We start from the raw sequence: 26,538 nt of genomic DNA, 5'->3' as shown, positions 1-26,538 counted from the left end.
CTCTCCAAACTGCCTACTGTGCCATTTTTCCCCAATACAAAAACAAAAAAAATTAATTTACCGACCTGATTGTACAAAAGTCTCACATAGAAAGAAGAACGAGTAAGTCTAAGGCTTAATTTTCACAAAGAGGCTAGAACTACCTCCTAATTACTTGTAAGTAACAATAAGAAAATGTATTTATTGATATGTAATACTTTATGAATTTAAAATATTGAAATATATTTTATTCAGCCAGAATAATTTTATAATTTATGAAAATCAGATGTTTTCATGAAAATCAGATGTTTTGTGGCAACAGGGCTAGTCATTACTATACCATACACTCTGAATATATACCTTGAAAAGCTTGAATACAGATTGCTCTAGCCTAGAAAGACAGTCAATGAACTAAAAATACCTGCCCCAACAAATTCTTGAAATCACTTTCTAGAATATGGAAATATTTTGACACCGCAAATTATTCTGACCAGAAAAACTCCCTGCCTCGGTTAAAAATAAAATGTACATTTCCTGATAGTGCTGTGATAAATAAGATTTTTATGTAAGATAGAAAACATACAATGAACACACAAAAAACTCCTTCTTAAATTTCAAGACCAGTATACCATCTTTAAGAAAAGTTAAATAACTCTTTCTTAGGTTCCTAATCCAGAAATTTTCTTTCCCAAATGATCGTGAATTCCCCAAGAGCCATAACATTATCTTTTATCCCTTAGGACTATGGCACTGTATGTGCCTAATAAATGATTGCTGAGTGAGTGAGGGAATATCATTAAATAGTACTGAATACTGCAAAGAACAACATGCCAAAGGTTTTGCAGTTTGTAAATGTCATATCATTCTTTTGCTATTGGACTTTTTTTCTTCTTCAGATTTTACCATCTTCTCAGAAGATGACACAAATTTAAGATGCAGATTTTATTAAAGTACAATAGGAAAGGTCCTTATTTAAAATTAATTTAATGCAAAGCACTTTCATGGGTATTGTATTTTAAAACTATTATTTTAATTTACTATATTAAAATTGATAATAACCATGTTATCTATTTTTATGTTGGAAAGTCAACCAAGTGACCTTAAATGCAATTCAATATAGAATATACTCTAAGTTTCTCTCAAATGTTTTGATTTTTCCAGGAGAAAATTTTTCTGTTCCACCCATGCCTAGATTGATTTCAAAGTTTACAAAAAATGTGGTCCGAAAGCAGAATAGCTTCACATTGCTTTGAAACAAGAAATAATTTAGTACAAACAAAGAAGGTGGAGAAATAATTGCTGTGTAAGAAAATGTCAAGAACCCCTTGATGGAACGATTGCCATTCTGTGATTTCAGGGTATGAGCACCTTTGGAAGTGGAAGCCAGGCTAAGGTAGACCCCAAGGCATTTTGTGGCAACAGTGGAGAGGGAGAAACCAACACTCCGTGAACATGAGCCTCAGATCCCCAGCGTCTACTCCTCAGTTTGAGAGCAAAGGCAGCCATAGTATGGCTAGAAATGGAAGTTGTTATCTAGTCAGGCACACCCCTCATCCCAGAAGGGTCTGCCACATCAAAGGTAAGGTGACTCAGGTCCTAGAATGTGTCTCTTCTCTACACAGGCTACTTGGGGATTCAGGTGGGTAAACCCAGAGGTGCTGTTCAAAGCATCGAACCCCTGCGGAGGCACAGGCACTGACTATGGTGACCAGATGCCAGGACTGGAGCTAAAGCAGAGGCTGGCGGCACCCCTGTTCCAGGTCTTCATGCTTGGATTACCCCATTATTAGGAAAGGGGCCACTTAGGGAGTTCAGGGAAGCAATGGCCAAGTGGTATAAGATTATTTCAATATTTTAACAACTTGCACAGCTATGCTAGCATCTGCATGCTAAATACCAGCCCTGAAGAAACACATATTTTATCCACCCTCCTTCTCTCTTCTTCCCTTCCTCCCTTCTTCCTTTCTTCTTTCCTTCCTTTCTTCCTCCCTCCCTCCATTCCTTCATCTTTTTCTCCTCCCATCTTTCCCTCTCTTTCTTTCACATTTTAAGATTTAGTTTCTGTAACACTATTTATTTATTTATTTAAATTCTTTATTGATTAAGGTATTACATACATCTCCTCCCCCCCCCCCTCCCCCCATTGACTTCTCGGCCATTCCCACGCCCCAGCACATGCCCTCACCCGGCTAGTGTCTGTGCCCATTGTTTATACTTATATGCATGCATACAAGTCCTTTGGTGGATCTCTTAACCCTCCTCCCCCAACTCCTTTCCTCCCCTGCCTTCCCTCTGAGGTTTGACAGTCTGTTCAATGCTTTTCTGTCTCTGGATCTATTTTTGTTCATCAGTGTATGTTGTTCATTATATTCCACAAATGAATGAGATCATGTGATATTTATCTTTCTCCGACTGGTTGATTTCACTTAGCATAATGCTCTTCATGTCCATCCATGCTGTTGCAAATGATAAGAGTTCCTTCTTTTTTACAGCAGCATAGTATTCTACTGTATAGATGTACCACCGTTTTTTTTGTTATTTTTTCTTTTTTTCTTTATTGATTAAGGTATTACATATGTGTCCTTATCCCTCTATTCCCCCCACCCCCTCCACTCATGCCCACACTCCCCTGGTGTCTGTGTCCATTGGTTAGGCTTACATGCATGCATACAAGTCCTTTGGTAGATCTCTCCTCCTTACCCACACCCTCCCTTACCTTCCCTCTGAGGTTTGACGGTCTGATCGATGCTTTTCTGTCTCTGGATCTGTTTTTGTTCATCAGTTTATGTTGTTCATTATATTCCACAAATGAGTAAGATCATATGATATTTATCTTCCTCTGACTGGCTTATTTCGCTTAGCATAATGCTCTCCAGTTCCATCCATGCTGTTGCAAATGGTAAGAATTCCTTACATTTTACCACAGTGTAGTATTCCATTGTGTACCACAGTTTTTTAATCCACTTGTCTACTGATGGGCACTTAGGCTGTTTCCAAATCTTAGCTATGGTGAATTGTGCTGCTACGAACATAGGGGTGCATATGTCCTTTCTGATTGGTGTTTCTGATTTCTTGTGATATATTCCTAGAAGTGGAATCACTGGGTCAAATGGAAGTTCCATTTTTAATTTTTTGAGGAAACTCCATACTGTCTTCCACAGTGGCTGACCAGTCTGCATTCCCACCAGCAGTGCACGGGGGTTCCTTTTCCTCCGCATCCTCGCCAGCACTTGTTGTTTGTTGATGATAGCCATTCTGACAGGTGTGAGATGGTACCTCATTGTCGTTTTGATTTGCATCTCTCGGATTAGTGACTTTGAGCATGTTTTCATATGTCTCTTGGTCTTCTGCATGTCCTCTTTCAAAAAGTGTCTATTTAGGTCCTTTGCCCATTTTTTGATTGGATTATTTATCTTCCTTTTGTTAAGTTGTATGAGTTCCCTATAAATCTTGGAGATTAAATCCTTATCAAAGATAACATTGGCAAGTATGTTCTCCCATGCAGTGGGCCTTCTTGTTGTTTTGTTGATGGTTTCTTTTGCTGTGCATTTATTTTTTCTCCTACCTCTATGGTTTCTCTTTCCCGGCTTTTATTTTTGCTGATTCTGCAGTAAATGTTGGAGTTCCTCCACAGTGCAGTCGTTGACCATTTTCTCTCTCTAATTTACTGAGAGCCTTGTCAAATTTACCCATTCACAAGTTTCAAATACCCTCTGTAGGACAAATACTTTCAAATGTGTATCCTAGATTCAGACTCCTCTTCTAAACTTTAGACCTTTATATTTAACTGTCCACTTGACCTACATGTGAGACACTGGATGCTTCATGGGCACCTCGAATTTTGCTCTTTGAAATTGAACTGACTGCTCTTCTCTTTCATTTCAATTCCAGTTATGATTTCTAGAATTAGCAGATATAGCCTCAAAAGATTTCCAAAGAAAATTTTTTATTCAGTTGAACATATATTTCTGTGAACATATATGATTATGAGCAAGGCTTTGTGGTAGACATTATAGGGGATTTGAAGACATAAATGTCAGTCCCTTGCCAGCAGTTTTATATTGCAGTATAGACATGATAATTCAAGGAAGAATGTAAAAAAAAAGGGAAGGGGGATATATCCAGTACTTTCAAGCATTTAAAACCAGAAAAAAATTATATTCAGTTAAATACTTAGTAGTATTTGCCTTCATAGAAGAAGGAAGTTGCGATTAAAATGCAATGTTTTTCTCATGTGGGTTGCTAAAGACCTTGTTCTCAGTTTTTGCCAAGACAATAGATTCCTAGGACATTATGACTTCTTTATTTTAACATGTGTTTGCTTTCCCTTGGCTTTCACTTTCCTAATCTCTTTTAGGAATTCTGTGCTTCTCATCTGGGCTTTCCTCTTGTTCTACCCTCAAGTTCTGTCTTAATTTTCTCTGTGCTGCTCTCTGCCCTGGCCCATCCCCCTCATACCTTCTTACCTGGATGAGGGAGTTGGTTTTTTAACTGATCTCCCAACATCAGGTGAGGCTTGCTGCACTTCTACTTGTACCATACAGCTGCACAAATGATTTTTTAATGAAATCACTTGCTCAAGGACACACAACTACTGGATGGCTGAGGTAGCTCTAAATTATGTTTAAAATATGTCAGTGACTCTACAAAATATTTGGGTGTTATTAAAACTCCCTCCTTTCCTTCAACAAGAATTTAGCACCTCCATGTGGCAGCCACTCCTTGAGAAACTGAAATGGTGGTGAGCAAAACAAGCACACCTCCTATTTTCAAGGAGCTCACAGTTTAGTGGAAGATATTTGATACTAATCAAGTAAAAATATAGGTTGTCCTCCCAAAATGTATACACGCTCTCTGAATAATTATAAAGGCAATTCGTTTTCAAAATTGAGCCATCAGCTGTTAACGTATGTATACATTTTTTGGGACACCCTGTATTTAGTCACAAGCTTCAACAGTTACTGTAGTACATGCTATAGTGCACCAACCACCTACCTAAGTGATGGCTTCAGGACCAAGGCACCCAGCTACCCACCTGCCAGGTGTGTCAACAACTGATGGCTTATACAGAGCCCCTCTCTGGGAATTGCTCGCAGCTCAAGGGAGCTCTCATGCATAATGGGAGTTTGACCAATGAGAGGTTGATGGGAGTTAGAAAGGCCTGACCCCCTTGCCTTGAGTTGAGGCACCTCCCCAGAGCCATCCACTGCTCCTTGTGGAACTGACTGAGGCCTCTATGGTATCAGTATTGCAGTTCAACTTTTGCCCAATCCTGCTTCACTGGCCTCCTTATACATGTTGTTCCCAAGAACACTCCCCAATAAATTTTCTTCACACAACTCTCCATCCCAGCTTCTATTTCCAGGGAACATGATCCAAGACAATGCCTCTAAAAGAAAATAGGGTGGTACAGAAACTTGACTCCCTCAAGGGGCAGCTGGTCTTTCTTGGGCCCAAGATTCCACTACCTAATTCTCCTGTATATTCAAGGAAGTAAATGAAACTCCCACCAAAATTGTTGCTAACCTCCTTCACTGCTGGATTGAATTTCATATTTCTGTGACTAGCTTTAAATCATTTCATATTGTCCCATTTGACTCTGACACCACTTTAATGACAGTCCATTTGACACTTTCCACATTTTAATTCCTTCCTTTCCTCACAATCTACCTTACCCTACCTTACCCTGCCTCCTATTCCTAACTCCTTTCCTAACTCTTGGTTAGAAAGATGGAATCTAAGTTCTTTATAAAAATGAAAAAAAAATGTATGAATGAACAAGAAAAACAAAGTTGAAAAAAAATAGAGATCGAGGGGGGAAAGGCACACACACACACATCTTTTATAATTAAAGGAGGTAGACAGAAAATAGGATATTTTACATTAATTGTCTCTTTGTTAATGTTATATGCTTCATTTGATAAACAATTTTTCACTATGCATCTGGATCAACCACTAAACCTAGGTGTTTAAAATAAAATGATAAGAAGTAATGCTACCTTCGAAAATTGTATTCTCACTTCTATTTGGAACAAGTTACTATAAGTAAAGTTCGAAGTATTAGCTTAAATCAAAGCTTTGCATTTGGCTATGTTATCTATTCATTATTAACAAATAATCATAAAGCACCTACTTTGTGCCAGGCACCATTCTAGATACTGGAAATAGGGCAGAAAATGAAACAAAAATCCATGCTTCACATAGTTTCTATTCTGGGGCAGCTCAGCCTAGTAATGTGCAAACAGATACGACAGGTGACAAATGCTATGGGAAAAATAAAAGAGCAAAGGGAGATAGAGTGTAATGGGCTGTATTGTCAGCAAAGACCTTTTTGATGTCATTTGAGCAGATAGATAAGAATGGTGTGGACCTATTGTGCCAGAGGGAAATTCAGAAGAATGGCAAATATGAAACCACTATCGAGACCCTTCCTGTGAAACAAAGCAACCATCTACCATCATCTCTTATAATTCACTGATTAACATAGAGCAATGCCCTGCATGTCCCCATTCCCTAAGCTGTCCAATTCGACATACATGACATAGTATTGCACTGAAAAGATGGCCTGTCTATAAATCAATAATTGAGCCAAAAGCAAATAGCTATTACAGCAGAGGGAATGAACCCAGAACTCTGACATGAGAAAGGAGGTTTTGTACCACATTCACCTTCCTTCCTTCCCTCACAATCTACCTTACCCTGCCTCCTATTCCTAACTCCAACAGCTTTTCACCATCTGCCAGTACAAAAGAAGAGCCAATGTATGCCTTTTAGGATGCCTTTCTACATTGAGGCATTCTAGATGCTTTCAAAAAATCTCAATCTGGTGTTCATGAAGAAGGCTAACATAATCTCTCCTAGTCATTATCAAAACTTGGGAAATGAGAGGTCTATCTGGAATAGAGGCAGACCTACCCCACTTGACTCAGATCAAGATCAAAGATGTGGATCTGGTTCTCAGGCTAACAAGATGGCAGGCTATTTCAAGGAAGCATGTATTGCAAATATAATTTGCTACACTGATTTTCAAAGACTCGCAGTGGTTCATACAACTTACACACATTTAAGAACATCTAATTGGGTGGGATATTACTGATCACTCAAAAAACACCTGCCCCAAATCTAATTGGTGGTTTGGTCTTCTTGTCCTTACTACTCAGGCTTGAATAACATTCCTATCTGTACTGTGAAGGATGATGAGAACTCATTGTGGGATGTTAACCAGTTCAACCACTTAGAGATGACGGACAATATACCATTTGCCAAATGCAGTCACCCACCCAGCACTGCAGCCCTGGAGAGCCCAGTCAGAGGAGTCTCACCAGCCCCCAAAAGTGCCAATGTACATCCCCCACGGCCTCATTCTGGTGAGTCCCACTCAACTGATGAAATCTTTCCTGAGGCCTCCAACAAACTATCAGGGAATGGTGGGGGTGAGTGGAAGGAAATCTATATGATTGCTAATATAGCTGCAGTGATTTTTAAACAGCCATGAAATCTTCTCACTGTGAAATAGGTTATTCATTATAAAAATGTTTTACCCCTCTAATTTCAATTCAGTAGTTCAAAAATGTTAATAAATCTACACTAATAAAAGAGAAAAATGGTAATTGGCGTATGGCGCTACCCTTTTCATTGGCTAATCAGGGCTATATGCAAATTAACTGCCAACTAAGATGGCAGTTAACTGCCAACAAAGATGGCGGCTAATTTGCATATGTAGGCACAATGCAGGGAGGCGAAAGGGAAAGCAGGAAGAAGCCCCCTGCCACTGACAGTGATCGGAAACCCAGGGGGGAGCTAAGAGGGCCGCCTTTGCCCTGCCCCCCAGCCATGATTGGAGAATCAGGCGCCTTTGCCACCCTGGCCAGTGATAGCAGGAAGTAGGGGTGGAAGGGAGCTAGGGGTCCCTTGCCTGGGCCTAAAGCGGAGCCCACAATCGTGGGGCCGCTGCAGCTGCGGGTCCCCGCTGCCTGAGCCGGACGCCTCAGCCAGAGGCGTCCTGCAGGGGCTGGGGCGGAGTCTGTGCGATCGCGGCGCCCCCCGCTGCCACTGCGGGTCCCCGCTGCCCAGGCCGGACACCTAGGCCAGAGGCGTTAGGCCTGGGCAGGGGTGGAGCCTGCAACCGCGGGGAGCTGGGGGTCCCCTGCCCAGGCCTAATGCTTCTGCCAGAGGTGTTAGACCTGGGCAGGGGCAGAGCAGGAGATTGCGGCGCTGCTGCCGCTGCGGGTCCCCGCTGCCCGGGCTGGACACCTCAGCCAGAGGCATCAGGCCTGGGCTGGGGGCAGAACCAGTGATGGGGGGAAATGAGGGTCCCCTGCCCAGGCCTGACGCCTCAGAATTCTGAAATTATATCCTGTTCTCTTTCTCCTGCCCTGTATTGCTAAAATTTGGGGGCACATGAAAATTATTTTGGTATAATATGGTAAAATATACACTTTCAAAAGATAATAAGAGGGATCACTAACAGAGTACTTACTATGTGATTCCATTCTAAGGTCTGCATGCTTGTTAACTCATTTCATCTTTTATTTAGGAGTTTCTCTTCCCACCTTCCCACCAGCAATGAAGAATCAAAGCCTACTTATTCCACCTTCTTATAGTGTCCCTTCTTATGCTGTAAAGTGTAGGAATTTAAAAATTATATTGTAGGAGTCCTATGATGGGAATTAGGTCATCTTTTTGGTTTATGTCTGCTATCAAGTATGACTGGAGACAAAGATATTTTTGTTTTTTGCTACAACATCCCAGTGTTCAGATTCTGGATTTATAGGTGTCAAAAGGCAAAATCAGCCAATAAGATGGCTTTTGGATTGTAGCAGTGATCCAGTGCCTAATCTTTAGCCTCATGGATGTGGTGATAGCCACTGAAGTGGCCATGACCTCCTGACTCCCCTCCCTTCTGCCTGTGATAAGGCTGTGCTTCCTTGGTAGGCTAGGTGCACGATGTTGTTTTTGAAATGATTTATGAAGGGTCGAGACCAGAGTTCACTGATCCAGCCCTTCCAATGATATTAGAAACAACCAATTCCCTGTATTATTTTTGCTTAGAATAACTAGAGTGGTTTTTGTTTCCCACAAGAGTTCTCTTAATAGATTCACACCCATGACTTTGTTTTCCATACTCTAAGTAATGAATTCAGATACTATTGGGTATATACACAAATTTTTTTTCACCTTTAAAAGAATTGCTGTATTTACTATGGGTTTAGTAAAAAAGACAGCATCACATAAACAGGATATATCTTGAATTAATGCAAGGGAAAATTAAGCAAATGTTTAAGTAGTTTTAGGGTAATTTAGGGGGATTTAGTTAGATGACTGTATGGAATGGGTAGGGTTGAGAGACTGATGAAACAAGAAATCAAATAAAGAATCTAATTTTAACTCAGCATACATCTTCACTTTCTGTCCACAGAGCGAACAGCACACATACAATCTCTGTAATTAGAGAAAGTGACAGTTACATGAACAGGAACCAGAGAAAAAATTATTTTACACTGAAATATGTACTTTCAAAAACAGTTTACCCAGATCAAGAAAGCTCTTGCAATGTTTCTTTATATCATCTTCCTGGCTACAGAATTCATTTTATAATATAGATATGCTTTTATTATGTTATTGTAGTATAATTCTACCTGTGAATTTTTTAATATTTATAAACAGATCCAGGGGTTGATCTTAATTGAAATTTAGAGATACTTCCATCTATTTCAGCAACTGACATATATGGCATGTGATAGGACAGTTTTTTTCAGTTTGATCTAAGTATATTTTCCCTCAATATCATTTCAGAGCCCTGTAGAAAAATCAAGGAGTGCTTCAAAACTTCCAGTGAGAATCCCTTAGTAATTAAAAAGGTAAAGAAACTACTATTTACAACTACCTATTTAGTTTTACTTTTATCATTCCCTCTCCTCTTTCTTCTTCATGTACTTTTCTGAAAAGTACCATGTTTCACAATATTTTTTTACAGCTTTATTTAAGCATAATTAACATGATGTAAAATGCACACACAGGGTGAGGCAGAAGTAGGTTTACAGTTTTTTTTATGGAAAACAATACAATAAATAACATTATTAATAAATAATCATACAAGAATAAACTGTACTCACAGTTGTAAACCTATTTTTGCCTCATCTTATACTTAAAGTACACAATTTGATGATTTTTGATAAATATATATCCACACCATGGGAGCCTCCATAGCAATCAAAGTTTTCTCATGATCCTGGTCCTCCCATGGGCAAACACTAAAGATTTAGCATGCAATTTTTAGTATTTTATATAAATGAAATTATATACTGAGATTTATTTTTTAATATGTTTTCTTTAATTCAACATAATTATTTTAAGATTCATCCAAGTTGTTATCCTATATAATAAAAGCCTAATATGCTAAGTGTCCAGTGGTCCAGTCGGCCGTTCAACCAGTCAAAGCGTAATATGCTGTTTTTAATCTTTACTGTTGAGATTATTACAGATTTCCCTCTCCCCCTCCCCCCACCATAGCTCCCCTTCACCCGGTTCCCACCCCACCCCAGGCCCTTGCCACTCTGTTGTCTGTGTCCATTAGTACTGCATACATGCATATAAGATCTTTGTCTAATCTCTTCCCCCCTATATCCCCTTCCCTCTGAGAATCATCAGTTTGTTCCATTCCCATGCCCCTGATTCTATTCCATTCATCAGTTTATTCTGTTCATCAGATTTATTATTCATTTGATTTTTAGATTCACTTGTTGATAAATATGCATTTGTTGTCACTATTGTACATAATTTTTTATCTTTACCTTCTTCTTTCTTCTTCCTTCTCCTTCTCTTCCTCCTCCTCCTCCTCCTCCTCCTCCTCCTCCTCCTCCTCCTCCTCCTCCTCCTCCTTCTTCTTCTTCAAGAATACCCTTCAGCATTTCATATAATACTGGTTTGGTGGTGATGAACTCCTTTAGCTTTTTTTTTGTCTGTGAAGCTCTTTATCTGACCTTCAATTCTAAATGATAGCTTTGCTATATAGAGTAATCTTGGTTGTAGGTTCTTGCTATTCATCACTTTGAATATTTCTTGCCACTCCCTCTGGCCTTCACAGTTTCTGTTGAGAAATCAGCTGAGAGTCGTATGGGTACTCCCTTGTAGGTAACTAACTGTTTTTTTCTTGCTGCTTTTAAGATTCTCTCTTTGTCTTTTTCCCTTGGCATTTTAATTATGATGTGTCTTGGTGTGGTCCTCTTTGAATTCCTCTTGTTTGGGGTTTTCTGTGCTTCCTGGATTTGTAAGTCTATTTCTTTCACCAGGTAGGGGAAGTTTTCTGTCATTATTTCTTCAAATAGGTTTTTAATATCTTGCTCTCTCTCTTCTTCTGGCACCCCCATAATTCAGATGTTGGTAAGCTTGAAGTTGTCCCAGAGGCTTCTTACACTATCTTCATATTTTTGGATTCTTTTTTCTTTTTGCTCTTCTGGTGGGGTGGTTTTTGCTTCCTTGTATTTCAAATCATTGACTTGATTCTTGGGATCCTCTAGTCTACTGTTGAATCCCTGTATATTATTCTTTATTTCAGTCAGTGTATGCTTAACTTCTGACTGGCCCTTTTCCTTTTTGGGGGGGGGCGGGGGGGCATTCTCACTAAGATCCTTGAAAGTCTCACTAAGTTCCTCAGAGGTTTCTAGATGATTCTTGAGTAACTTTATAACTGTGGTTTTAAACTCTACATCCAGTAGTTTTCTTTCTTCCATTTCTTCCATTTGTGGCATATTTCTTTGTCTCCATATTTTGGCTGCTTCCCTGTGTTTGTTTCTATGTATTGGGTAGAGCTGCTATGTCTCCTTGAGTTGATAGAGTGGCCTTTTGTAGTAGGTGTCCTATAGGGCCCAGTGGCTCAGCCTCCCCATTCACCTGAGGTGGACACTCTTGGTGCACCCCTTTGTGGGCTGTGTGCAGTCTTGTAGTTGAGCCTTCATTGCTTAGAGAAATTGACCTCCAGGCCAATTGGCTGTGGGGACCAGCTGCGAATACAATGGGAGAGCCGCTGTGCAGGAGACACCCTTATGGGGCAGGACTTGCTTCAGTGGGGCTTTGGTGCTCCCTGAGTCTGCCCTATGAGTGTGTCACTATGGATGTGAAGAGTTGTAATCTGGTATGGTCTCACACTGATCATTGGGTACACTGGCTCTTGGATCTCCAAGGAGGTGCAAAGTCAGCCACTGCCTGTGGCCACCCACCAGGAGCTACAGAGAGATCTGCAGATTCCTCCTCTTTGTATTGGCTTTGGAAGTGTCCATGCAAGGCCCAGCTGTGAAGCAAGGCAGGCTGGTGCTGGTGCCGACCTTGGGCCTTTGATAGTTTTGACACTGCCTGACCCAGCTGCAGCTTGTTTGACAGGTTTTAGGCTGAGAAAGGACAGGCCATTCATATGCAAAAGCCACTGTGCACAGCTTGGGTGGGGTTATAAATTGGGTGGGGTGGGATTTCAGGAAATCTCCAGGGCAGAGCAAACAGAAATGGCTGCACTGGATAGATCTCAGCATGGGAACAATGACCGCTGTGAGCATTGTTACCCCCGCATTCTTGCCTTGATGACAGACAGTCCAGTTTTTCCCCATATGTGTCTGGGTCCCCCAGAGCCTCACCCAGCACTGGGTCACAGAGCAAGCGGGAGCCTGTAAATTCAGTTCGCAGTGCCAGGGACTTCTTTCCCCAGCTCTGGGACCCTGGGCTGGGGGTCTGGAGTGGAGTGGTCCTTGCTCCTCCAGGTGACCTCCAAAGAGGTGATCTCCCTCCCGATTAAAAAAGCAGCACACTCATGTGCCAGACCAGCCCATTCTGTGCCTCCGCACCTCCTACCAGTCTCAATGTTCTTTACCTCTCTAGTTGTAGTTCTTCCACTCAGCCAGCTTTCCCGTGGTTCTGGATGATAGTTGTTCTGTATTTTAGTTGTAATTTTTCCCCCATTTATTTATTTATTTGTTTTTAATTTCTTTATTAGTTAACATATTACAAATGTGTCCTTATCCCCCCATTAACCCCCAACCTCCCCCCCCCCACACTCATGTTCTCATCCCCCTGTTGTCCATGTCCATTGGTTTGGCTTATATGCATGCGTACAAGTCCTTTGGTTGATCTCTTCCCCTTACCCCCACCCTCCCCTACTTTCCCTCTGGGGATTGATAGTCTGATCGCTCTTTCTCTGTCTTTGGATCTGTCCCTTTTCATCAGTCTATGTAGTTCTTTATATTCCACAAATGAGTGAGATCATGTGATATTTATCTTTCTCTGACTGGCTAATTTCACTTAGCATAATGCTCTCCAGTACCATCCATGCTGTTGCAAATGGCAAGAGTTCCTTCTTTTTTACCACAGCATAGTACTCCATTGTGTAGATGTACCACAGTTTTTTAATCCACTCATCTGCTGATGGACACTTAGGCTGTTTCCAAATCTTAGCTATGGTGAATTGTGCTGCTATAAACATAGGGATGCATATATCCTTTCTGATTGGTGTTTCTGGTTTCTTGGGATATATTCCTAGAAGTGGGATCACTGGGTCAAATGGGAGTTCCATTTTTAGTTTTTTGAGGTAGCTCCATACTGTTCTCCACAGTGGCTGCACCAGTCTGCATTCCCACCAGCAGTGCAGAAGGGTTCCTTTTTCTCCACATCCTCTCCAACACTTGTTGTTTGTTGATTTGTTGATGATAGCCATTCTGACAGGTGTGAGATGATACTGCATGGTTGTTTTGATTTGCATCTCTCATATAATTAGTGACTGAGCATGTTTTCATATGTCTTTCGGCCTCTGTATGTCCTCTTTTGAAAAGTGTCTATCTAGGTCCGTTGCCCATTTTTGATTGGATTGTTTATCTTCCTATTGTTAAATTGCATGAGTTCCCTGTAAATGTTGGAGATTAAACCCTTATTGGTGATATTGGCAAATATGTTCTCCCATGTAGTGGGTCTTCTTGTTGTTTTGTTGATAGTTTCCTTTGCTGTGCAAAAGCTTTTTATTTTGATGTAGTCCCATTTGTTTATTTTCTCTTTACTTTCCATTGCCCTAGGAGCAGTATCAGAGAAGAAATTACTTTGGCATATGTTTGCAATTTCGCTGCCTGTGGATTCCTCTAGTATTTTTATGGTTTCCCATCTTACGTTTAAGTCTTTTATCCATTTTGAGTTTATTTTTGTGTATGGTGTGAGTTGGTGGTCTAGTTTCATCTTCTTGCATGTATCTGTCCAGTTTTCCCAACACTATTTATTGAAGAGACTGTCTTGACTCCATTGTATGCTCTTGCCTCCTTTGTCGAATATTAATTGGGCATAGTGGTTTGGGTCGATTTCTGGGTTCTCTATGCTATTCCATTGATCTATATGTCTGTTCTTGTGCCAGTACCATGCTGTTTTAAGAATAGTGGCTTTGTAATACAGCTTGATATCTGGTATTGAGATTCCACCTATTAGTTGTAATTTTGATGTGGTTGTGGGAGGCAGCAAGTACAGGTGTTTACCTATGCCGGCATCTTGGTTCCTCAGTGTTATCCTTTCTATATAATTTCAAATATATCATTTATAATTCTTATGTCCATGGTCATAAGGAATATTGCTTGCAGTTTATCTGTAATGTCTTCTACTGCTTTTTGTATCAGCATAGTAATGCCTTCATAGAATAAGTTGGGAACTCTTCTTTAATATTCTGGGAGATTTTATGTAGAATTGGTATTATTTTTTACTTAAAAGTTTAGAAGAAATCTTCAGTGATGCCATCAGGGCTGGACTTTTCTTTGAGTAAAGATTTTTTAACGACAAATTTAATTTCTTATTTTCATAGATATAGGCTACTCAGATCATCTATTTTTTCTTTAGTGAGTTTTGATAGATTACATTTTTTAAGAAATTTGTACATTTTCATCTAAGTTGTATTTTTTGATATAAAGTCATTCATATAATATCCTTTTAATGATTATATGATTTTTTTCTTCTTGATGTATGTAGCCAGAGGTTTATGAGTTTTATTGATCTTCTTAAAGACTTAGCTTTTCATTTAATTCATGATCTCTATTGCTTTATTTTTCTGTTTTCATTTAATTGATTTTGGCTTGTATCTATATAATATGAAGGTTTAGGTCATTGACGAGACTTTTTTCTTTCTAATATAATCATGTATTATTACAATTTTTCAATAAATATTGCCTTGGTGGTATCCCTAAAACTTTATTATTTTGAATTTTCCTTTTCATTCTGCTCAAGATACTTCCTAATTTCCTTTTTCATTTCTTCTTTTACCCATGAGTTACTTAAAATTGTTATTTAATTTCCAAACATTCAGGAATTGTTAAGATATCTTTATGTGCTTGATTTCTAGTTTAATTCCATTGTGGCCAGAGACTATACTTTTTCTGAAACCTTAAATTCCACAACCATTGCTTATTATAAATAAAGATGAAGCCTGATCCCCATGATGGGCTTATCAGAAAGATTTCTGGCAGTGAGCACCAGGGCTCCTGAGCTTTTCAAATTCACAGTGATGGGGATCAGCTGACAGCAGGGTCTAGTCATATTGTGTTAGGATGTCTTTGCTCTCCTTCTTGTAAGCCTCATTCACATATTTCTGTTAATAGGCCACCGGACTTTAGAGAAGAACTGGCTGATTGCAATAATTTTGGGCAATGTGACCAACACCCTTTAGAGGGACATGAATGTCTACACCAGCTAATTGCTCTTAGCCCAGAATAATCTGAAAGTTTTTAAATTAATTGAGATTTGTTATATGTCCCAGAATATGGTTGATCTTGATATATGTTCTAGGTGTCCATGAAACGGAATGTTCACTCTTCTGCTGTTGTTGGGTATAATGTAACATAAATATCAATTAGGTCAAATTGGTTGATATTCTCATTCAAGTCTTCAATGGCCTTACTGATTTGCTGTCTACTTTTTCTATCAATTATTGAGAGAGGTGTTGAAATCTCTGACTATAATTGTGGATTTCTTTTTTTTTTCACTCCTATCATTTTTTTAAACAGGTCATATGAACCTTTTTTTTTATTAGAAATATAACTATTTAGGTTTTTTATGTCCCCTTGATAAAATATACCTTTAATCATTACTAAATTACTGTCTTCAATCCTGATAATATTATTTGGTTTGAAATTTATTTTGTTATAGAATTGTTCAGGTTTTCTATTTCTTCTTGAATTGATTTTGGTAATATATTCTTTTTCTAAAAATTATTCATTTCATATAAACGTTCAAATTTATCAACAATGTTATATATAATATCCTCATATTCTTTTTAAAATATCTGCAGGATATGTTATATGTACATATCAGTTTTATTGATTCGTGTCTTTTTGTTGGTAAGTTTCAACAGTTTATCAATTTTATTACTATATCGAAGAATAAACGTTTGTGTTTTTTATCCTCTATATTATATATTTCTTTTTTAGTTTGTTGATTACTACTATATTTTTTCTTTCCATTCACATACTTATTGTTCCTTGTCTAGTTTCTTTTATCTTTCTAATGTATATATTTTAAAGCTATAAATTTCCCTCTGAGGATTGCTTTAGCTACTTTCATAATTGTGCTATATAACATTTTCAGTAGTTAAAATTTTTTCTAATTTGCATTATATTTCTTCTTGAGTCACAGCTCAATTGCTGGATATTAGGTATGAAAAATTATGTGTAGGAATCTGAAGCCCATGGTAAATGAATTTTCTGTGGGAGAGAATTTGTGTTTGTTCCTATAGGAACCCAAAGACCCTGTAAGCCTAAATCAATTTAAACCATGTTTAAACCTTGATCAATGACTATATTTCTTCAAGGACTGTTACATTTATAGGTCACCTTCACTTTAAGAGTATAGCCCTTGGGTGGCTCCTGTCTGGGTCGTGAACTTTAAGTCCTATTATTCAGGACCTTTAGATCAAAAGGAAAGTTCTCATTCTCCAAGGTCAATGATTTAAGGGCAAAATGGATATTGCACTGGTTAGCTTCAAGTTTCTCACTTCCCTTTCACTTTTGACCTATTCATCTCTATTTAATTCACTCCTTGACATTGCTTTTTTGTTATTGTTGTTTTATTTTAACCTGCCTTGTAGTTATATTTAGTGGGAGGGTTACTATTCCCCAAAACTAGAAGTCTACATAAGAAACTTAAACAAAAGACTGCATCTAAAACAATACAGCTTAATTTCACTAAACGTCAACAGTTAAACATTGCTCAATCAAGCCCAGTCATCATAGCCCCCAGCTGTTGACACATTCAGCCACTAGTGTCTGTGTGTCTTTGTATATCACTTGCTTCTGAAGGTTAAAAAGCCTTTATTGGAATAGGCACACACATCCATACCTTCTTGGACTTTATGCTCTTACAACCTTTCTTTTCTTTCTATTTTTTTTTTTATGGCAAACAGTATAGTTTACCTCCCAACTCAAGAAAATAGACTTTCTATTTCCTTTTCCAACTAATCAAGGGAAACAATTAAGTTTTCTTCTCTAATCCTCCAGCTTTCAGCTGACATTTAGCAGAGTAAGGAGACAGCAGTTCACACTATCCACAGACACACCACAAAACCTCTTGACTAACTTTTCCAATCATAAAAGAGAAATACTCCCAACTCCACGGAAAATCTTACTATGTGTCATGAGTTTGTTCTTATCTGAAACAGCAATATAAATAAAATTTACACATTAAACATTTAAAAATTACTATGTTGATGTTCAACCAAGGGTTTTAAATGGTTTCACAAAAAGTAAATAATGTATTACTATTTGTTCTGTCTCCAAATGCAAATATTTGAAAATTAGATTTAAGGGAAAGTTAAAACTAACCCCTTTTTGCTTTTTTGTATGTTTCTCATTTAGCTACAATATTTCTGATTTGTTTTACATTTAATTTTTAAACAAAATATAAGTGGATGAAAATGCATATTTATATCTTTGATTTAGGAAAGTGAGGTAAAAAATCCACCCTCACCTCCCAAGGCATGCTCTACTATGGGCCCTTGTTCTTCAGAGGCGCTGAGTGCCAAGACTAACGCCCAGGAGAGCACCATATGCATACCAAACTACCTGGACCAGGAAATCAAAGTAAGGGGCAAGTTTATTTAATCTCCAATTTGGTTACAGCATGAACAAACAAGAATAATTCACATCTCTTAGCATCTTTAAAACTCTTGGGTTCCCCTTGGACAACTGAATTGATTTAAAACCACTTAGCCTGAAATCCAAGGCCTAATGCTATCTTGTAGTCTTACTTCTCCTTGGAATCCCATCACTCTTAAGAAAACAGTGTTTGACAGCTGTCAGTTTGTTTTCTGTATCTATGAGTCTGTCCCGATTTTGTTTGTTTGCAGTGGTTCTCAACCTGTGGGTCGTGAGCCCTTTGGTGGTCAAATGACCCTTTCACAGGGGTCGCCTAATACCATCCTGCACATCAGATATTTACATTATGATTCACAACATTAGCAACATTACAGTTATGAAGTAGCAACGGAAATAATTTTATGCTTGGGTCACAGCATGAGGAACTGTATTTAAAGGGCCAGGAGGTTGAGAACCGCTGGTTTAAGGTGAAGGATTTTAAAAACCTCATAGACAACAGTATGGATATTACCAGAGGAAAAGGGGGTAGAAGAGGATAAAGGGGCACCAAATGGTGACAAAAGGAGACTTGACTTTGGGGGGTGAACACACAATACAATATACAATGATGTATTATAGAATTTTACACCTGAAACCTATATAGTTTTATTAACAAATGGCACTCCAATCCAATAAAAATTAAAAACAAAACAAAACAAAACCCCCCACAGCATTTGGTTTAGACATAATGAAAGGCTTGGCATTTGCCAAACAAGCTTGGTCCTATGTTTCCCATGTTTCCCTTCTTTAGATCCATGGTAGCTTCCACCTTACCTCACTGTAAGACTCACTACAATGAATTAAGGGCCAAAATATTGTAATGATAACTCTGACCAGAATTTTAAAATAAGTATCAGTAGTAGCAATTGCAAATTAACAGGGCATGTTGTAAGGCAAGCATGTCAAATTCAAAAGCTAACTTGGAACAAATAAACAGGGTTTAAGTTTATGTGGGCCGCAAAAAAACAAAACAAAAGCTTCAATTTTCATAGAAATGTAGGTTTGTTTCAAAAAGTATAGTATAAAAAAGAACAAGAGCAATGATAAAATTAATGTTTTCTTCCTGGCACTTGGAATTTCTTCTCTGCTACCATCTTTCCTACTTTGGGGGAAATCTTGTTTGCCGTGATTACTTCCAAAACTGACCCAAGGTGAATGTCAGTAATTCTGGGTCTGACAGGAGACTTATTCCTTTCATAACTGTAAACAACTGCTCACACCGTTATATTGGCTAGGCTGCAAAAATATTCATTGTGGGCTGCGTGCGGCCCACGGCTGTGAGTTTGACATGCTCTTAAGGGTTGTTACTGAATAATCCTGATAAGGACCTACATTAACAGTAAAGGATAATGATGTCATGTTTGGGGGATGCTGAAGCAGCTGGAAATTAAGATCCTGAGGAAAAGGGGTCTGTGGAGAGAATGAGCTCCAAAAATCTGCCCAGGGTTGCACGAGTCTTTAGTCCAGTATAAGTAAGCTGCGCCTGCAGAGGAGGAGATTCTGACTGCAGAGGAGGCGATTCTGAAACCTGGCGGAAGGAGGCTGATGAGAGGCAGCACGTTGCTTAGAGAAGCTGGACTCCTGACCTGCCAGATTGAAGAGACCTTGTTGAACACACCAGGAATTCAGTTGAGACCCCAGAAAGGTCAAACCTCATAAAACCAATAGGGTATTCTAGCCCCACAGTAGGGGCTACTATGGACCTATACTCCCAAATCCTAAAATCAAATTTCAACAGATGAAACTCACCTGCCAATATATTTACTACCTTCTGTAACAAAACTCAGTGAAAAGAAGGGAGAGCATATTCCACTCCCTCTCACTAAAAGGATGCTTATATTCTTTCAAAGTTGATCAATGGGTAATCTATGAGTTAAAGAAGCTGGGAGTAATACACAATCACCATATTGATGAAAATACCATTAGAGGCGGAGTGGCCCAGAGGGTACAAAGGGTTCTTCTTCCTATTTTTTGCCATAGCTATTGATTTATTGTAAAATTAGGAGCAAATTTAATTTGCTGTCTTCAGGATGTGACATTACTGAGGACAAGAATCTTAATAATATAACAAAGCTCAATATAAAGCAGTGGATTTTTCTGCCCTTTAATTTCAATTCTGTATCTCCAGTATCTAGCTCAATGGCAGACACTAATATTTGTTGAGTTAATAGCATTTTTAAAAAATATTTCAGGCAGAGAAACTAGGAAAAAAGATGCTGCAGTATCTCCAGGAAGAATTGATGATGGGTGAGACTGGGTTGTCAGGGCTGTGCCAATAGAGAGAAATGGAAATACCTGAGAAGTGTTTAGAAGGAAGAGTTTACTGAACTTGTTTGGCATTGTCCAGGATGAATCCCAGGCTGTGCCTTGGACATACATTCATATATGCTCCTGCTGTGCACTGAGACAGGGGAACCGGGAGGAACAGCGAGTTCAGTGCAGGTTTTAGGGAGGGAAAGATGGAGATTTAGTTTTAGATATTTTGTGCAAAGTAACTATAGTACAGCTAAATGGATACATCTAGTAGACTGATGGTTACATAGGACCGAAGTTAAGGAGAGAGGCATGAATTTCAGATATGTCTAAATTCTAACAGCAGATGGAGTTTAGGGCCAAACTGGAAATATCATGAGCTTAATACTTTGCACTTTAATACTTATTATAGTCCATTTCATTAGAATTCATTATTTCATATATTAATCTCCTCTATCATCCACACTTCAGCCCTTACCTCCTGATAAAAACTGTCAAAGAAGGATTCCAATTTACAAACAGGAATTAGATTCCTATCCCATTGGGCCAATCACTATTCAGGGAACTGAAGAACAATGATGAATCCAGCTCGATTCACCCCTGTAGAGAGGAGCAAGCAGTACAGAGGGGACAGTGCTGTGACTGGAAGGTCCCCATTAGAATCCTATGGTGCAAAGGGAAAGGATCAATTCCCCAAAAGAAGAAAAACAAATGTCTCCTCCAGATAATGTTGGTAATGAACAGACAAAACAAGGAAAACCGCATCCTGTAACCTAAACTATTACTACCTGTATTGGAGGTGTTGCTTCTTTAAAGATTCTGCTGGCTCCCGAGCTAAAATCCCAGTTGATTTAATTGAACACTGTGTACATAGTGACATCTGGGAGGATGAGACTGGAGAAAGTAAAGGGAACTTTATAAGCCTTGTGCCATTTATTTGCTCACCATGTAATTCTAATATTCTGTATCAGATTCTGGCAAAGCTCTGTAACATTTTACATACTGATTCTCTGGCCGAAGTTCTACAGTGGCTGCTTCACGCAAGTTCAAAAGGTGAGATTAACACAGAGCCTGTTTCTCCCTTTGGTATGGATGGCAATAGCATAGCCGTCCAAGATCCAGATTCTAACAGCTCTGCCAATTCCCCACCCAAACCATCTCCTAGCCTCCTTTAGGCCCTTCTTGGCCTAGTCCATGAAAACACATGCCAGTCTTAATGGGACAACCATAAACAGCATAGAGCAGCTATCCTCACACCTAGCTAGTCATCAGGCTGATGGAGGCCAAACATCTGAGGTGGGTAAAACCTGAGAATTTGCATTTCTAAGAAGTCCCCGGGGATGATGTCAATAATGCTGGTCTGGGGACAACTATTTGAGAACCATTGCACTAATCAAAGTTCGGAAATACCAATGTGCCAAAACAGAGTAATATTTTAAGTGGGAGCATTTGGGAAATAGTTCCTTACCCCAGGAATTCAAGACTACTTGGCAGGCAATTGAGAAGTATTTGGGAGTAAGAAGTCTCTAGTTACTCTCTATAATATTTCCTTTTTAAGACTGAAACAAAAAATTACACAAGAAATAAGTGCTTATTGCTAGGGGCCGGGGAGGAGCCAGAAAAAAAATAAAAGAAGACCAATAATAATAAATAAAACTATCACAGGCATCATTTCAGTGAACAGTGTATTTCTTTCTAGATATGCTTGTAACTATGATTTAACTATCCATCTGTAAGATAACATTGTACTTATTATTTTTAGAGGTATACTTTTTCTTTTCTTTTCTTTTTTCATGTGGCAGTGGCCTGTAAGGCTGAGATTTGTACTCAATATTTGAAAACTAGTCCACTGCCATTCATGGGCAATCCCTCAGCGAGTTAACTACTCTGGGCACTACAGTACCACAGGTCATCAGAAACTAGGTTGTTGTAAGCCAACCTCTCTGCAGAAATGTTGATTCACACATAGGGGCCCACCCAGAAAACAGATCAGCAGCCTTTACACCGGCGTGCTGGGTAAGAAAAGTAGTTCAGTGTGTCTCTAGACAGTGATCATTACAACCTTCATGCCGCTCTCACCCCTTTTGTTAAATCAGAGAAAGAGTGGGTCTCAGCTTTGATTCATGCTGAGCTGTCTGAGATAAACTTGTTGACTCGCCCTCTGAGAAGAAGCGTCTCCGCGGAACCAGCAGCGGTGACTGGGAAGCTAACCAAAGTTAAATCTCCTTCATATTCACCTGTGAAATCAAAAGTGCTGACCAGACCTGGAGAAGGACATCAACTGGCCAGGTAATTAGACACCCTGGCCACATAGAGGGCATATGTGCATGAAGACTTTGAATTCTCTTTTCATTATATTTAGAAACATGCTGAGTTTTTAAGACTCCTCTTTATCCAGTAAATGACAACAATGTGTATTTAGTTTTGTAGGTTTTTTTCACTTTCATAAATGTAATGAAAATCACTCTAAATACTATTTTTTAATATATATATTTTATTGATTTTAGAAAGGAAGAGAGAGAGAAACATCAATGATGAGAGAGAATCATTGGTCGGCTGCTTCCTGCATGCCCCCTACTGGGGATCGAGCCTGCAACCCAGGCATGTGCCCTGATCAAACCTGGAACCCTTCAGTCCGCAGGCCAGTGCTCTATCCATTGAGCCAAACCAGCTAGGGCTAAATACTATTTTTCAGAGCATTTTTGCAGAGGTTAGGTCTTTCGTACCCAATAACTTTTCTTTTTGAGCAAACTTTTCTTTCCTCTAAGGCAAGCATGTCAAACTCAAAGGCTAACAGAGGCCAAATAAAAGAGGCATGTGGCCCATGGGCCACGAGTTTGACATACTTGCTCTAAGGACAAGAGTAGCCACCCAAAATCTAAGAAAATATAGTATATTTTTTTAGTTTATTTAAAAATAAAAGCTATAAAGAAAATCTAAATTGTATTGTTATTGTATAGCTTGTTAAATGCGTATCATAGAGGCATCACTTTTTTGTATAAACAATGGAAGGTTAAAGTACATTGCTTTACTTGATTATCTTTGGCATACTCCTGGGGGTTGTCAGAGGGAAAAATAACTATTAAGGGGATTGGGAAATATTTCAATTGAAATTCTTTCTAAATCTTATAATTTCAATGACAAAAGAAAATGCATCTTTGTGTATAACATCATGATGAAAGAATGCGGTAAGATGCTATTTAAGCTGGGAGAGAGAATCTGGTTGCTTTAAAATTAAAAGTTGAATAAAACTTAAATTCAGAGACAGTAAATATTCAAAACACATAATAGGTCACTTTAAAAAGCATTCAGACAGAGGAAGATTTTGTAGCATTGCAATTTGTCTCCACCTTAGTTTCATAAAATTAGAAATCGGCATGCCCTGACTGGTGTTGGTAAATGGTTAGAGCATTGTCCCAGACACTGAAGACTGGTGGGTTCAACTCCTGGTCAGGGTATTCAATCACATATGGGAGGCAACTGATTAACAGATGTCAGTCTGTCTCTCTCTCTCTCTCTCTCTCTCTCCCTCCCTCCCTCCCTCCCTCCCTCCCTCATCAATAAAAAAAAAAGAATCTTCAGGTGAGGACTAAAAGAAAAAAATTAGAAACTGGGAGGTTGTCAGGGTCAGTCTCTCTACCTTAGTATGATGTACTAGTTTAGATATTTACCTAAAGTCAGAAGAATTTTTCATTGGAAAATACATTTAATACTATCTACTTTGAAACACAAAGAATTGGAATAGGCTATTTAAGACAACATTACTTAGCTTATATGATGACAATGCACCCTATAGAAAATACTTATTATACTTATTTGTATCTGTGAATTTCATTTTCATTTTCTCCAATTGATTTAGAGTGTCAAGTCAAGGATCTGAAGAAAATAAGGTGGTACCAAAAGGTTAAGTATAGTTTGTGATAATTACTGAATTGTTATAAGGAGCCTAGTAAGTAACTCACTAGTAAACTACAATAGTGACTTCCAGCTACTCTAAGGGGCAGCATCTGCTGAACTTCTCATAGAGATACATTTGACATAAATTTGTTTTGAAAGGTTAAGTGCCTCAGGGACAGACACTCTTTGAGAAGCAAGACAGAAGGACACAGGGAACTCTAGGTGACAGGAGGAGCCCTGGATTGACTTAACAAAAAGACAATGATCTCAGAGTTTTGGTTCTTCACAGCTTAACTGTCATTGAGCCAAATGATTTTCACTAGACACAAAGTCAACCAGAGAAAACAGTAAAATGGCAATCAGCCAGCAGGTGCACCATGAGATAGCTGGTATATGAAAGAGAGGAGCAGTTTTGTGTCCTTCCCAGAAGCCCAGCCCCAGACTATGATTTGGACCACAAAAACTCAAGAATTGTGGAAAGACCTACATTGATCCAAAATAGCCCCACTGAAATATCCTTGTGGGATTGGTACCTCCTAGCCTTAAAATAAGCACAGTAACAATGACCATAGAGCAATGGCTATAAACTATGTCTACTAGCCTCAAACAAAAGTCTGCCTTATTATTTTTACAAGTTCCCCTTAAACCAGGAATGACGTGGTAATTAATTAGAATTCCTGGAGGTCACTCTAGATGCTAGCGGGTTCTGTTGGAGTTAACCAACCCAAAAGGGGCTCTATCTGCTAATAGGCAATAATAAGTGTACTTTAGAAGTTAGAAAATATCCCCTTATTCTGACATGCCAAGGACTGTCTATTATATCTGTCTTCTATAAAACTCTTCACCGCAGGACTACAAAATCCTGATAGTGATGTTTCTATTATTCAGTTTTATGTTTTACCTGTAGGTCCCAAATCTATTTTACCCTGTATAGATATCTGGAAAACTTTTGTATAAGAATCCCTAAATCATACACCTTTGCGCCCAGTGTTGATATTTAGCATCTCCCCAAATCCTTATTCTTCCTTGGATATGACTGTGTAGGCCTTATAGAGGTCTCATGAGTGCAAATAAGTTGTTTTAACAAACTTGTCCATTTTTTGTCTATCAAGACAATAGATCCTTCTCCTTTTTCTCATTAGTCCCATGATGCCCATCAAAAGCCCTAATTTATTCTTATCAAAGTAATGTTTAATTCTAAGAGCAAAGAACATACCTACATGCAATAGAACAAATAACTCATTCAAGGTGAGCAGATGATACAAAAGATGAGAATAGATTATTTTATGAATTTGGAGCATATTTGGTTCACCTAAACTTCATATAGATTTTTTGTATGTTATTTGCTACTAAAACATGGCAGAAGTTGTGTCCCATGTCTCAATTATGATCTTATTTCGATTTTTTTTCTATTTTAGAGGCTGAGCACAAACCTGCAATGTTTATAAGAAGAAATAAGATGACAATCCCAGTTACAGAATATTTCAGCAAATCAAACTCTCCTCCCAGGCCTAAAACTCAGGAGAGCATATCAACAAAACCAATGTCAGCAAGGAGTATACACCCAGAATACAATCTCCCTCCCCAGAGAACATTTTCTCCTTTAACATACCAAAGGTAGAAAATCTAAACTAGGCTAATTCTCTCATACACATGAGCTTCACTTTGTTACAACATCAAATTATTATTTTTTAAATATTTTGGTATCAAGGAGTCAACAGCTCCTCTAACCAGGTGGCACATGTAAATCTCAAAGCACCAGCATATAATGCTACTAAACAAATATTACTGGAGACAATATTTCTATTTGTAGTTAATTTTAACATCATTTGTAAAAAAAAAATGTTTATTTATATACTATATTTCCAATCGGGCCCTGATGTTAGAAAAATCATCCATAATCAAATTTAAGCAGTTATGATTCCACACCTGCTGAAAACTCTGACAGAGACACAAACAGAATTTTAACATCTGAGCTTATTTCTATAATCTACAGTGTTAAAATGTTGTTGGGATATTATGAAAAAATGCTCACCTCCTTCCAAAAAGGAAAAGCTATAAAAATTATCCCTAATTTATAAGCCAGAAAGAAACTAGTTCCCACTCATTTCTAATTGTGAATGATATTAACAAATTTCCTAATATTGAGCATTTGTATTTTTCCTTAAAATAAAACCACTCTTGGGCCATGGTTATTATTCTATCAGTGTACTGCTGGATTATATCTACCAATTAGCCATTTTATTATTTAGAATGTTTGCTTGATATTTAA

At 38.5% G+C, this 26,538-nt stretch overlaps 1 protein-coding gene across 1 annotated transcript; it reads left to right on the top strand.

Moving 5' to 3' along the window:
- Positions 1 to 1,431: 1,431 nt before the first annotated feature.
- On the top strand, positions 1,432 to 25,887 carry LOC308515142 (uncharacterized protein C4orf17; the record flags this gene model as incomplete). Its single annotated transcript, XM_081085687.1, has 8 exons — positions 1,432 to 1,558; positions 7,140 to 7,346; positions 9,775 to 9,839; positions 17,922 to 18,062; positions 21,341 to 21,422; positions 22,466 to 22,658; positions 24,229 to 24,272; positions 25,685 to 25,887. The coding sequence occupies 8 exons, from the start codon at positions 1,432 to 1,434 to the stop codon at positions 25,885 to 25,887; spliced, it is 1,062 nt and encodes a 353-aa protein (XP_080941813.1).
- Positions 25,888 to 26,538: the final 651 nt, after the last annotated feature.

The sequence above is a fragment of the Myotis nattereri genome (genome assembly GCF_964212035.1).
Source record: "Myotis nattereri genome assembly, chromosome: 1".
NCBI lineage: Eukaryota > Metazoa > Chordata > Mammalia > Chiroptera > Vespertilionidae > Myotis > Myotis nattereri.
Note: the sequence above shows the minus strand (reverse complement) of the source record. Positions and strands in the feature narration are given on the sequence as shown.